Here is a 14,138-nt window from a genome sequence, read left to right as displayed (position 1 = left end):
AAATAATCCCACTTAAAATCAATTTAATTTATTAAATAATAATAAAGACAAAAATGCCCAAGAATTCTGATTGTTTTACCGACTAATTTCGCTTTAAGTTACGAGAATCATTATTTTCACAGTAGAAGAGCACTGACACGTAAGGACAAAAATGAAAAAAGCACTGGCACAAGTAACATTTACCACACAACCGCAGATGACATCATCATAAAAAATATTTCTTAAATATAAATAACTTACCCTATGAATCAAAATGACTTCCGATATAATAACTAGTTTTTTTTTTTTTTTTTTTTTTTTAAAAAAAAAGGGATTTTAAATTGTAAAAAATATGATAGTTTCAAAACATCCCAAAATCTATATTTTATTTGATTAAAGACCCAATTTTACCCATTCCTTAAGCTGTTGGGTGACTTTAATAAAAATTATATTTTATTTTAAAATACCTATCACATAAATAATAAACAAAATCATTTAGAGTTGATTTGATAGTAATTATAAAAAGTATTTTTAATTTAAAATATATTTTTTAAAAAAATTAAATATTTGATAAAATAAAAAAAATACTTTTAAAATATATAAAAAAACATGTACTTTTAGAGTATTTAAAAAAATATTTTTAATAAAAATATTTTCAGTAAAAATATTCTAAAACACACTCTTAATATATCGAATAATTTTTGAGTTATGTTGAATAAAATTCCTAACCACCACCGATTTTTAAATTGAACCTAACTTTTAGGAAAGTAGATGCTAGTTTGATTAGAAATTTGAAATATTTTTAATTTATTTTTTAAATATTTTAAAATAAAAATTTATATTTAACTTTTTAAAGTTAAAATAATTAAAAAAATATTCTTTAAAACTACTTTATTTTTTGTTTCTAGTTTTTATTCTAAAGAACATAAAACTATTTTCAAAAGCGTTTTTCAAACTGACCCATCAATTGAAAGTTGATTCTTCAAATAATTTTTAATTAAATTCCTTAAAAGTTATGTTAATTTGGAAATGATTTTCAAAAGTGTCGAATATGAACTGCAGTACTCCAATGGGTCGCTTTTCATATTTCACAAACACAAGATTCTCTGATTCTCTGGACCATTGACAGTAACCAAACACATACCCCACGAATTCAAACAAAAAATCAAAAGCCCATTTTGCTGCTGCCATCTCTTGTCTCACTCCACACTTCTTCTCCCTGCTGCCCTCCATCACGGGTTTTCATCATCGTCTCAATGATATTTTCCTTTCCTTTTCCTGGGACTTTGCAATGGGAAATTCCTCAGCTTTGGATCTTCTTGTCTCTTTTGATGACTACTCGACCGTACTGCTCTTGAAATGGTGGATAGAACTGGTCCAAGTTGCCTCACAACTCAGTAGATGTGTACGTGTGTGAGAGGGTGTGTTGCAGTAGGGTCGTTTTCTGTATATCTTCTTTGTTGACGGTTGCAGATAAGCTATCCATCTATACAAATGGGAAAGAGGAGGAGATGGGTACCCTTCTACAAAATCGCAGAACTGAACGAAAGGGAGGAAAGCTTTTACTGGTTTGACTGAAAATCGCATCCTTCTCTGCAATTTCTCTACTCTATTTGCTTGGCATCTCGATCATACCCACGAATCACCTCGCCTTTTCCCTTTCTTTTTGGCAGCAGTTTTTGGTACATTCGCCATGCAGAGTTTCAAAGAAGCTGCCAAAACCTTTCTAGGAACAGCCAATGACCTAGGAAACATCATTAATGGCCCCGTTTGATTTTTGTCCATTGAGGATAATTTATACATGGAAAACCGGTTTGTTAAAGCATAGTGAGAAATTGATGGATTAAAATTCTTTATCACTGAGTTTTGAAACTTGGTCTGAAGAGCTGGAAAGAAATGAAACCAATGGCACCCAATACTTCCAATGGATTGGACTGTGGCTGGATGCAATCTTCCGAATCAGGGGGTTTCTGTGAACTTCCAGACATATTGGATGATCAATAAAGAAGCCGTAAATTGCATAACATGGAACTCTCAAAAGAAGAAGAATGAAATTGAGTACAGAGAAGCAAGCTTTTGTAATATAACAAAGGCAGGCTCTGAAAGATGAGTACAAGTAATACAACAAGAACTGAAGCTCAGCTCCATCACTGAAAAAAAAGAAAGAAACAGCATCTTCTACAAGGAGATTAGTTGGTTTTGAAGCTGCTCCATAACTCATCGATTGTGAAGTCTATTAGCGCCACCGGGTGTCATCCTCTTCTGTTCTTTGGAGGCATTGTTGCCCTCTAATCTAAAGCCATGGCTGCTGAACCTTCCCCGGCTGAAGCTTCTGCTGCTGCTTTTGTTTCTCCACATCTTGAATGGAATGCCTTCTGAGCCTGAAGAATCCTGCAACTTACCCCCATCACCACCATGTACCAAATTCACTTCCAACAGCAGAGAGACCAGAGAGAAAACAATTAATATTCTCCTGAATCTCATGTTTTCCTTCTCAGTCTGGACTCTGGACTACTGTTAATTGCCTTGAATTAACAGAGATGAGGAAAAAAAGCTTGCCAACATCTGATCTCTGTGTATGCATGTAGAATATATATATGATCTGAGTCAGTAGATTGGTAGGCCAGTACTCCGTGCGATTGAGGATGGGGTCTAGCACAGGTACTGAACATTGAAGTAGGGGACTTTTTAGTTTTCCCCTTTGGGTTAATTTTTATTTACTTCGTTCAGTAACATCTCCCTTTCTGTTGCGTTACAGTAGCTTGTGACATTCTCTAGTTGATTTTAAGCCTCTAATGTTATAGGCTTATAGCACAATTCACTTAAGAAATTAGTTGGGTGGGAGTGAATATAATATTGGAGAAGTACTAGCACTAGATATATAGAAGCTTCACCTTAGTATGATTGTCCATTTGTTATTATTTTATCCTAAAACTCTCTCTCAAAATCTTCTAGAATCAAGAACAAACTTTTAAATTTTTATTTTTATTTGTATTTTCAACACCATGCTTCATTTTTACATGCAGTCAAATAAAATATTAAAAATTATATTACTATATTTAAAAATAAACTATTAGGGTTTGTTTGAAAAATATTTTTAAAATATGTATGAAAATTTTTTTAAAAAAAAATTTTAAAAAAAATTTGTTTGGAAATCGAAATATTTTTAACATTTTTTTTTGTATTTTTACAAATGTTTTAAAATTAACTTTTAAATGCAGTGTTTAATTTTTAATTATTCTTCATATTTATATAGTTTTTTAAATAATTATTAGAAAATAAGTAAAAATAATTTTAAAAATGTTTTGTGTTTTTTTAGAATAACAAAAAACCATTTTTAAAAATACATACTAAACAAACGCTTAATACCCCTGTTTTTCTTTTTTCATTTTTTCACTTTTTCCTTATTTCTTCTTCTCTCGCTCTGAAAAATAATCAAAACATATAATACCCTGTTCTTTATGTTCGTTTTTTTTTACTCTACTAAAATGAAATTTAATATTTCATCTTACCATTATTTTAGTTAATGATGGTTTTGATATTGTTGATATATACCTTATGTAGAAATAAATTATTATTTTGATAAGATTTTTTAGTTAGGTCAATTGAAAATTTAATCTTAATTAATTAAGTTCTTTATGAATACGACCCAATTATAGTTAAGTTTAAATTTAATTTTAATTAATTTTGTTATAATTAAAACTCAACCATAATTAAGTCATGATGAATATTTGAATTGGAACTAAATCCCAATCTTCTTCTAGATTTTGATTAAGCAGATTATAATCTTCCTAAAACTCCGACAATCTCTTTATCTTTCCCATTACATTTCCATTTTTTTTTTCTTTTGCTCATTCTCTTTAATTTTTCTTTCTTATTTTATTTCCCTAACTATTTAAATGACGAATTTATTTTTTATATTAAACTTGTATTTTGAAAATAAAAATTCATTTTTTATATTAAATTTATCCTTTTAAATGATGAGTTCCATTTTTATCTTAAAAATTTTTATACTAAACTCGTCTTTTCACTTTTATATATATTGAACTTGTATAATGAAAAGACTAGTTACTTTTACACAAAATGTACCTTTCAACTAATTTTCTAGTGTTTGAACTTAGATGATTAATCATTTTTAATATTTTTCTCTTAAAATAAAAATTGTAAAACACATCACAACCAAATTTTAAAATATTTGGATATATCATTGATATATCCTCAATATATCCAATATCCGTGAGAATTCGATATATTTCCGGATATTTTACAAATATTTCACCATTTTTTTTATTTTCTCGCATTTCAATAGATATTTCACTTTTTTTTTTTTGAATATTAAATAAAATTAATTCTAATTATTTTATTTTTATATTTGAATTAATTTATTATCAAAAATATTAATCCATATATATTATTAAATAAAAAAAATTGAAAAATTATACGTATATTATTATTTATTTGATATCATTGAATATATTTATTTTTATGATGGATCACTATTTTAATATTAAATATATTTTAAAATTTGACATGTTATCATAATATTATCGCAAAAAATATATAATACAAATTAATAATAAATGTACACTTATAAAATTTATATTTTTTTTTATCGATGTAGTGAATATTATTATCAAATATGGAAAATTATATATATCAATTATTTAAAAAAAAATACTTTAAAATGCCTGTTTTTACTTTTTATACAAAATTTAAAAGTTTTTTTCTTAATATTTTCATAATTTTTATTAATTTTTGCCATTGATATTTTGTGTCAAAATATATTTATGTCGATATATATATATATATATATTCTGTAAAATCGAAGTACCCATATATTTATAACTACCAATATTTTCATCCTTATCACAACAACCAATTTCCACTAATAAAAATATAAGATTTTGGTAATTATTTTTCTAAAAAAAATAAAATCATATTACCTTGCTCATTTCATTTCTCCCTTCGTCGAATGCTATTTGTTTCATCCCTTCTTAAAATATCCATAATTTAGGGTATCAATGTTGTACGAGGATATGATTATTTTATCACTAGCTTATTATACAAATGTCATATAAAACTGTAGATATAACACAAAGATAAATTCAAATAATTTTCTATTTATGAGAAATTATAAGAATGAATCAAAATACTTATGTCTATTAGTGCACATTTTGTTGTTATCTAATATTACAATAATCACTTATATTATTTTTCTTAAAAAACTAATTTAAGATACATATTATTATATTTTTTAATGATTTTTCAATGTTTTATCTACAATTTTCATATTTTTTTAAGTTAATTTTCATAGTTTTTTTTTTTATTTCTCTCAATATTTCCTTAAAATCAAAGTATAATAGAAATGATTATTGGATTTATGATTTTTTTTCAAATTAAATTGATATTTTCATCCATACCTATACTTTTAATATAGTTTATCTTCTATTTTCCTATTTTAATCCTTTGTGTTTGATCCCTTTTTCATATTTATCTCATCAATTTACCATTATTATTATTATTAGGGTTATTTGATTAAAACGATCACTAAAAATTTAATTAAAAATCTATTTTTTTTTTCATATTTTGATAAAAATATTCTTATTTTCTTTTTAAAAATAACTCTCTTTTTAAAAAATTAAATGTAAAAACTTAAAATAATTAAGGGTATTTATGTAAAATAAATAAATTAATTTTTAAATAAAAATATAAAAGAGGTTAAATTCATAAATACAAATATTATTCAATCCTTTTAAGTTTTAACCAATTTATTATTATTATTATATGGAAAAGAAATATAAAAAATGTAAAACTCAAAGAAGGAGCGAGGAGAGTGGGTGCGCATTGTACAACCAAGTGCCACCGTTTGGCCCGTTTCCAAAGCCGAGATACGTGTGCTGCGGCTCCAAAGCCATTTGCAAAAGTTCCAGAACTCAAATGTTAAGAGTCTTAAGACCAAAGCTCCGCTTCGGCGCTATGTCGGGCGCTGCGATTTTCCCATCTTCTTCTTCTCTAGCCCTCAAAAACCCTAATCTTTCAATCTCTTCCGATCAGAGGTTCTTCAATGGAATTCTCTTCAAGAACGGCTCCACTCTCCACGATCGCTTCCCCAACGCTTCACTTCGCTGCTTCGCATCCGCGGCTACTTTTGACCGAGTTCGAGTTCAGAACCCTATCGTCGAAATGGACGGTAAGTGTGATCAAACTCTGGTGTTTTGGTAGTCAGTGTAATTCTGCGTTCGGTTGCGGAGAAAGGGAGGAAAAAAGGAAAGGAAATGGAAGTCTGAATCTTATGCCTTCTTTTTGTTGTCCCAGCTTCCAGAGAAAATGAGAATGGTTTTGTTGATATCCAAAATTTTGTTTTATAACGGCTAGAATTTTGTGCCCATGCGTTTTCTCAGCAACCAAGCAGAGTATAAGTTGCTCAACTTTTCATTTTTCCATTTTGAAATCTAATTCTATCGCTGTTGTATATTTATTTTCTTCGTCTAGGTGATGAGATGGCGCGAATTATGTGGAGAATGATTAAAGACAAAGTAAGAATCAAACTTTACTCTGATTTTCTTATGCTTTTGTGGAGGCATTTTAATTCCGTCCTAATGGAGTTTTTTTTTAAAAAAACTTTGTTCTTCTTGATTGCAGCTTATCTTTCCTTATCTGGATTTAGATATAAGATATTTTGATTTAGGAATACTGAATCGCGATGCAACTGATGATAAAGTTACAGTAGAAAGTGCTGAAGCCACTCTGAAGTAAGTGGGCAGAATGTGATTTCGTTTGGTGACATTTTATTCATAGAGGGATATTTAAATTGAATTTCAGTTAATTCCTCTCATTCGTGCAGCTCTTTTGTAGCTTGGCTTGTTGAGTTCTTTATTTCGCTTTAGGTTATTTATTTCTTGGTGTTGATTGCCATTTGCAGTTGAATTTGGTTATTTTTGGTTTAATTTGATTACTGTTGGCTTATGGGTGTTTATACAGAGACTTAAGATTAGTTCATATCAGATTTTTAGGTTTGCTTGTGTGGAATTTCTAGTTACCGTTTTCTTCCAAAAGCTTGTAGGCCACCGGTTTTCACTATAATTGCATCAGCTATCAGTCTTGTCTAAAAAAATTGGTGAACTGCTCTCATCCATAAATGTCTATGTTTTATGTCCTTTTTTTTGGTGTGGATAAAAAAAATCTATCCTTTATGTCCCTTTTTAGTGTTTCTATTTTTTATCCAATCATGTTTGTCCATTGATACATTTGAAATTATTTTTTATGCTGTGGATGAATATTTATTGGTTTCAGTTGTAGAAGGCTTTGAATGTTTAGTTGCTGAATTTCTACCAGGCCTCCATAACATACAAACTTTTGAGGTAAATGGTCTTGGATGTCACAAGACTTGTGCTTCACGGATATTCTTCTATTTGCTAGGGTAGAAGCAGGTCTTCTAGTTGGGAAATCATTCTCAAGATGATTTTCATTTGAGATTTCATGGCTCCATGGTTTGTCATTTTTGTATTGTTGTTGCTGTTTTGTTTCTCTTTGGTTTTGCTCTTTTGAAGTTAATCTATTACTTGTTCTGTGGACAGAAGACAAAAAAATGGGATGGTTTAGGATTGTAAGGAAGCCGAGTTCATTTTTATACTTCCTTTGTTCTAGCACAGTCCCTAAACCTTTAAAGTATACGTCATATTCTTCTTCCATTCATTTAACCCTGTATATGCTGCAGGTATAATGTTGCTGTGAAATGTGCTACAATAACTCCTGGTTAGTTAACTTATTCTTCTCTAGAATCTTTTCCTTTCTTGTGGCTGTTAATTCATGCACATGCTAGTCCTGTAGTCTGTAGTAGTTTTTTTGTGATCATTCTCTTAGTTTTTTCTCATTAATTAAATTCATGTAGATACTTCCATAAAAAGGAAAGAAAAGGTATATAAGTTCCATACTTCCACAAAAAGAAAAGAAAAATATGTCCCCTAAGGCTTGGCTTGGGTGAGAAGAAGGGAAAGTTCCAAGTTCCATTCCATGTAAAAGAAGGTTACCTATTAAGAAAAGGAAGAATGTAGAATTCATTGTAACACTAAGATACAATCTAATGACACTAATATTCATGTGCTTTTTACTAGTAACTATTACAAAGGAGTCAGTTGCTCTTGTTTAATTTTTATGAAACTGCCACTTTTGCTTCCATGTCAAATCCTATTCAATATTTTTCAGCTGCATGTGTTTTGTGCTAGTGGTCTCCATATTTTGCCATTCGATACAGGATTATTCTTCCCTGAAATTCTTCTGTCTTTAGAAAATTTGATTTGCAAATTTTGTCCATTACTAGTTTTGATATTGGTTAAATATTCCTAATTTCACGGTTTTGTTTTGTTTTCTGGTTATTACTTTTGAGAATATTCTTTGCCCATGCCAAGAGTGATTTCAGGAGAAAATTTGAAATTATGAAATTTGATAGCAATTCATTAGTTATTTGCCTGCGAGGTCAAATAGTTTTTTTTCAGCATGGTCTAATTTGGTTTGATTTCACTTTCTGTTTATCAGATGAGGCCAGGGTCAAGGAATTTGGGCTTAAGTCTATGTGGAGGAGCCCTAATGGAACAATTAGAAACATTTTAAATGGTATGAATTTGAATTTACCTTAATTTCCACATTGTTACAATGGTAGATGCCTGTGCTGCTGTTCTTGTTGCTGTGCAGACGTTTGTTTTTTAATGTTTAAAGGAACGTAATTGCTCTGGTATCTCTCTGAAAGCTTACAGTTGTTTGCTCGGGTGTTACATGTACATATTTTCTATGTGAACAATGAAATTACTGTCTTAAACTCTAAAGTTACAACTATGAACCTACGTGTATCAGGATTAATATTTTTCTTTTCGGTGGGAGAGGGGAAGGATAACAACCCTGGGAAATTGATTTGTGAACCCTGTGTTTTGGTACAATCTGCAGTGGAATCTAATCAGTGGACTTAGCAAGCTTCGCCAAAGTTAAATAAAGTATTTAACATTATCATAGATCAAGGCTAGAATTTTGAGGTCAATGTATTGACATCTTATTTAATGAATCGATTGTATGTGTGTGTGTGTGTGTGTGCGCGTGTTGGATGCCAAGGAATTATATTTCTTTTGTCAAATAAAACCAGGCTAGAAGTAGTATTGAGATTAGCGATATCCCACAAAGTGATCCCTTATTATCTGGAACTGGCTCCCTGTTGTGAGAAAATTGATTGATTTAAAGAAACCTTCATTTGTGTTTCAAATTCAATATGATTTTTAAGGAACTGCAAATACAGGTGCTTGAAGACAAGTGATCCCATTCATGTCGTCATGCATTCATCTTTCTTCTATCTAGTGTGTTTATTATGTTAGTTTGCTTCTATCTGCTCTCTCTTTCTCGTTAAGGGGTCCATTGTCTTTATGTAGGCACTGTTTTCCGTGAGCCGATCCTATGTCAGAATGTTCCCAGAATTGTTCCTGGTAATATGTTGTCCTATCATAATCTTGTATGCGAATGAAATTTTGCAAAGCAATGTTCAATACTCTTTTTCCCATTACAGGTTGGAAGAAACCCATTTGTATTGGTAGGCATGCCTTTGGGGACCAGTATCGTGCCACTGATACTGTTGTTGAAGGACCAGGAAAGCTTAAACTGGTCTTTGGTAAGCTGATATAAACTGTAATAATCATTAATTGAACTGATTTTTTTTTTTTGTTTATTTTATTTTATTTTATTTTCCTTGCTTTATGGGTGTCAAATGATTGTAGTAGTTATCAAGTTGTTTGTCTATTTCTTTGACCAGCTCCAGAAAATGGGGACCCTCCAGTGGAGCTCAATGTTTATGATTTTAAAGGCCCTGGAATTGCACTGGCAATGTATAATGTTGATGAGGTTTGTTTTTCACTACTGCTCGAGTGTGTTCCCCATATTATCTTGTCTCACTGTTGATATAAATATTTGCATTATATGCCAGTCTATTCGAGCTTTTGCTGAATCATCTATGTCACTGGCATTTGCAAAGAAGTGGCCTCTCTACTTAAGCACCAAAAATACGATCCTTAAAAAATATGATGGGAGGTAGTGGAATCTTCCAAATTTATAATTAATTCGGTTTCCTAGTTGCTTTTGTAATTTGGTCAGTTAATTGCAAAATGATCACAAATTCATGATAGTCACAGTACTGAGATCATTACAGGTTTAAAGATATATTCCAGGATGTATATGAAGAGAACTGGAAGCAAAAGTTTGAGGAACATTCCATATGGTTTGTTTGTTTTGAACATGATTATGGCTTTATACTTTGATTCGCTGCATATCTTTGCGCGGTTTATTAGAAATCTTTCTCTGGCATTCAGGTATGAGCATCGGCTAATTGATGACATGGTTGCATATGCACTTAAAAGTGATGGTGGTTATGTTTGGGCTTGCAAAAACTATGATGGAGATGTCCAGAGTGATTTACTTGCTCAAGGTACTGTAAAGTTCTAACTTTGCTTCTTCCTCTTGGATTTTTCCCTTCAGGCTTTCTGCTACACATGAGGAATGAAAGGTCAGATTATGCTGTTCTTTTTCATTTGGTAAAGTCTTACCCTATTCTGTATGTTTTGTCCAGGATTCGGTTCTTTGGGTCTTATGACTTCAGTATTGGTTTGTATCAAATATATTTATTTTCATGGTTAATGCTCTATGCTACTGCTTCTTCTTCTTCTTCTTCTTCTTCTTTTTGGTCTTTAAATGTTACAAATCCTGACAGCCATCAGTGGTAAGCAGTTATCATCTGATGGCAAGACTTTAGAAGCTGAGGCAGCTCATGGGACTGTCACTCGACATTTTCGGCAATATCAGAAGGGACTTGAAACCAGTACAAACAGTATTGCTTCAATTTTTGCATGGACACGAGGGCTAGAACACAGGTAACATTTCATGCTTTCTTTTGGAGTTGGTCAGGCAGCATCTTTTAGTTTTATCTTCAGCTAGTGCATTCTAATTCAAGGTCCACTTTAATTAGTCAATTTCTCATGTTTGATGCTATTAAAATGGGGATAGAGAGAATGAACCAAGCTGTCTGAAAATCTGGATTAGACTAAAGAAATCTGTGTAGTATACTTGTGCCTTTCTTTACACACTACTTCAAAAGCTTCACTCTATGCAAATGCATCTTATGTTACAGAAACACAATATTGTGAGTATGTATTTGGTTGAATAACATGAAGCTTAGATGTTTGTGAGAATTTTGATATTCTCAAATGACATTTGAGCTTCATTTTGTTACGCACTTCAGCACCTTGCTATTTAGTATGCTGCACCAACGGTATGGTTATGAATCACTGTGTATGTGATTCAGCTACAATTTTACTAGGTTCAGGGAAGTGTGTATCACTCCTTTGAAGCCAGGTTTAATATGCCTTTAAATATCACCAAATTTCTATTGATTTTTTTTTCCTGTCAATGGTCATTTGCCTTCATCTTTTTCTACTGCTTCAAAACATTTTTTTAGGGCTAAACTTGATAAGAATGAAAGGCTGCTGGATTTTGTTCACAAGTTGGAGGCTGCATGCATTGAAACAGTGGAGTCAGGGAACATGACCAAGGATCTTGCAATTTTGATCCATGGACCCAAGTGAGTGTGATTTCACATTTAGTTTTTTGCAATATTAACGGATCTCATGACTTCATGAAGTATTTATGGAATTGTTACAATATTATTATACACATAAACACGTACTGTACACGAGGTTTAGACATAATTTGCATTTACTAGAAACTTTAGGATGTTAAAAATGAGAAGAAATTAAACCTAGGGAGCATGTAATGCCCAGTAACTGAATGAAGATTCTAGTTTTAAGATGATTCAAAAACTTTGATTCAAAAGCCATGTAAAAATAAAATGATAGGGAAGGTGTAATAAAACCTTTTTTTTTTCTTTTTATGGAAAACTGTATACATACTTATGAATTGTATCTGGATAAATAACTGTCTAATTTGAACCAATTATCTTCCTAATTCTAAGGTTTTGTCCTCCATACACCCTTTTCTTCCATTCACCACACCAAGAAAATATTTTTAAAACCCGACAGTATCGACTCCTAATTTTTAGTGGTGATTTGAGGCTGTGTGGTCTCACTACTGTTTTCAAATTAACCGGAAGGTTCTCTGAAAATGCAGGGCGTCGAAGGAGTTCTACTTGAATACTGAAGAATTCATTGATACTGTTGCACATAATCTGGAGGCTAAGCAGTTTTGTAATCAGATCCACAGTTATTCTTAGAAGGTGGACTATCAGGGCCATGTACATCAATTGAACTTATTTGGGGATTGAATGCTTTTGTTTATCTTTGTTTTATTTAAAGTAGATGCAGCTCCTCCATAAAATGTAAAGCAGTCATCTGGGGGTTTTGATCAGATGGACGGTGAACCTGCTTCCCAAACCCTACCACTTTATGGTGAACTTCAATGCCTTTGAATAAACCATGCCATGGTATTCTCCATGGACCTACCAATTTAATTGGTTAGATGTTCTGTTAACAAATTTGAATATTTTTCTTGAGAGCTCTCTCCCAAATTCCAATCAAACATGGAGGAGCGAGGATATTTTTTAAATAGTAAATTTGTAGTTTTATTCCGGAAAAGGAATCAACGTTCTTCTAAATTTGTAGTTTTGTTCCGGAAAAGGAATCAACGTTCGTGTATGCCTAGCTGTCCCTAGATAGCTATCATTTTTAAACATTTATTTATATCAATTTTTCAATTAATGCTGGCGTGCCGGCCAAGGCACTCTCATCAGCCATAGCATCTTGACTAGAGTCTAGAGCTTAGAAAATCAGACGCATTCTAAAAAATGTGTAGGCCATAGATTCCACATCATCCGCATGTAGCCACTACCGTATAGCTTGAGTCTGTCGGTGATAATGACCCAAATGAGTCATTAATTTTTGGTAAGTATTCGAAAAGTTGTCAAAATATTAAAACTCAAATATGTTCGCAACACTTTTTATTTTAAATTCAAATATATCCAATAATGCATATAAGTAATATAATTAATTATAAATTATGGTTTCATTAATTATCATCTTAAAGATATTATAAATAACTTATTCATAATAATAATATCATCTTAAAAATTATTATCTTATCATGATAATCAAAAAAATAAATTTACTATATTTTTATTGTGTAGATTTCATAAGGAAATATCACAATATTTTTATATCTTTATTAAATATATTTTAGAAATTTTGAATTATTTAAATTTACAATATAATTATTAAGAAAATATTATAATAAAAAATTGATTTTTATAATTGTTAAAAAGAAAAATTAACACATGTAGTAGTATAATTTTATTATTTTTAGTATATTTATATTGTAAGTTCAATATATAAATGTTTTACCAATAATTTACCTTTTTTTTTAATAATAATAATATTAATAATTAATAATAAAATTAAAATTTTCAAATTTTATGAAATCTATATAATAAAAATATAATAAATTTATATTTTTAATTATCAAAATGAAATGATAATTAGTAGAATGATTATATTATATATTATTATGAATAAGTTATTTATAATATTTTAAAAGTAATAATTAAAGAAAACATAATTTGTAATTAATTATTATATTATTTACATGTATTAATATTAATATTATTCTTATTTGATAGGTATAAGAATAAATAATTAATATAAATTATTGTTTCTTTAATTATTATTTTAAAAATATTATAAAATAACTTATTCATAATAATAATAATAATAATAATAATAATATAACTTACCATCATGATCTGTAGCAGCTACCAATGCAGAGGCTTTCTCAGCAACATTAGCCTTTGTTTTTATTTCGGCAATAGTTGCAGTCGAAGTTTTCTTAGAATCCTTCTTCCGTTGATCACGATTATTATCATTAATAACAAAGTAATGATAGCCTAAACATGATCTAAAGGTCCATGATTCAAACCTTCGGTTCCTCATTGTTTTCCTAATCATACCAAGAGTTGTTGCTTTGAAATTGTGGGATATCCAGACTGGTGGGATCGGTCTTTATCTTAGGATGGTTGATCGCTGTCAGACTACCATAGCGACAATGGCTCTGATACCATCTTCAAATTGATAAATGGTAGTTTTTTCATTCATTCTTTCATTCGTTCATGTATAGAGTATATATAG

The 14,138-nt window shown here is 30.3% G+C and overlaps 1 protein-coding gene across 1 annotated transcript; it reads left to right on the top strand.

Moving 5' to 3' along the window:
- The first annotated feature begins 5,888 nt into the window (after positions 1 to 5,888).
- On the top strand, positions 5,889 to 12,479 carry LOC117931359 (isocitrate dehydrogenase [NADP]). The gene is made up of 15 exons (XM_034852324.1): positions 5,889 to 6,169; positions 6,472 to 6,515; positions 6,622 to 6,731; positions 7,697 to 7,734; positions 8,515 to 8,592; positions 9,393 to 9,446; positions 9,527 to 9,628; positions 9,770 to 9,858; positions 9,941 to 10,044; positions 10,163 to 10,231; positions 10,323 to 10,438; positions 10,580 to 10,614; positions 10,738 to 10,880; positions 11,465 to 11,587; positions 12,133 to 12,479. Exons 1-15 carry the CDS (start codon positions 5,917 to 5,919, stop codon positions 12,233 to 12,235), a joined length of 1,461 nt encoding a protein of 486 aa, XP_034708215.1. The 5' UTR covers positions 5,889 to 5,916; the 3' UTR covers positions 12,236 to 12,479.
- Positions 12,480 to 14,138: the final 1,659 nt, after the last annotated feature.

The sequence above is a fragment of the Vitis riparia genome, chromosome 14 (genome assembly GCF_004353265.1).
Source record: "Vitis riparia cultivar Riparia Gloire de Montpellier isolate 1030 chromosome 14, EGFV_Vit.rip_1.0, whole genome shotgun sequence".
In the NCBI taxonomy this organism is placed as follows: Eukaryota; Viridiplantae; Streptophyta; class Magnoliopsida; order Vitales; family Vitaceae; genus Vitis; species Vitis riparia.
Note: the sequence above shows the minus strand (reverse complement) of the source record. Positions and strands in the feature narration are given on the sequence as shown.

Bases quoted from the DNA above. Each gene is read 5' to 3' on its own strand.
- LOC117931359 (XM_034852324.1), top strand. From the start codon at position 5,917: ATGTTAAGAGTCTTAAGACCAAAGCTCCGCTTCGGCGCTATGTCGGGC. The intron at 6,732-7,696 runs GTAAGTGGGCAG...TATATGCTGCAG, and splicing joins AGTGCTGAAGCCACTCTGAA to GTATAATGTTGCTGTGAAAT. The intron at 10,232-10,322 runs GTTTGTTTGTTT...TCTGGCATTCAG, and splicing joins TTTGAGGAACATTCCATATG to GTATGAGCATCGGCTAATTG.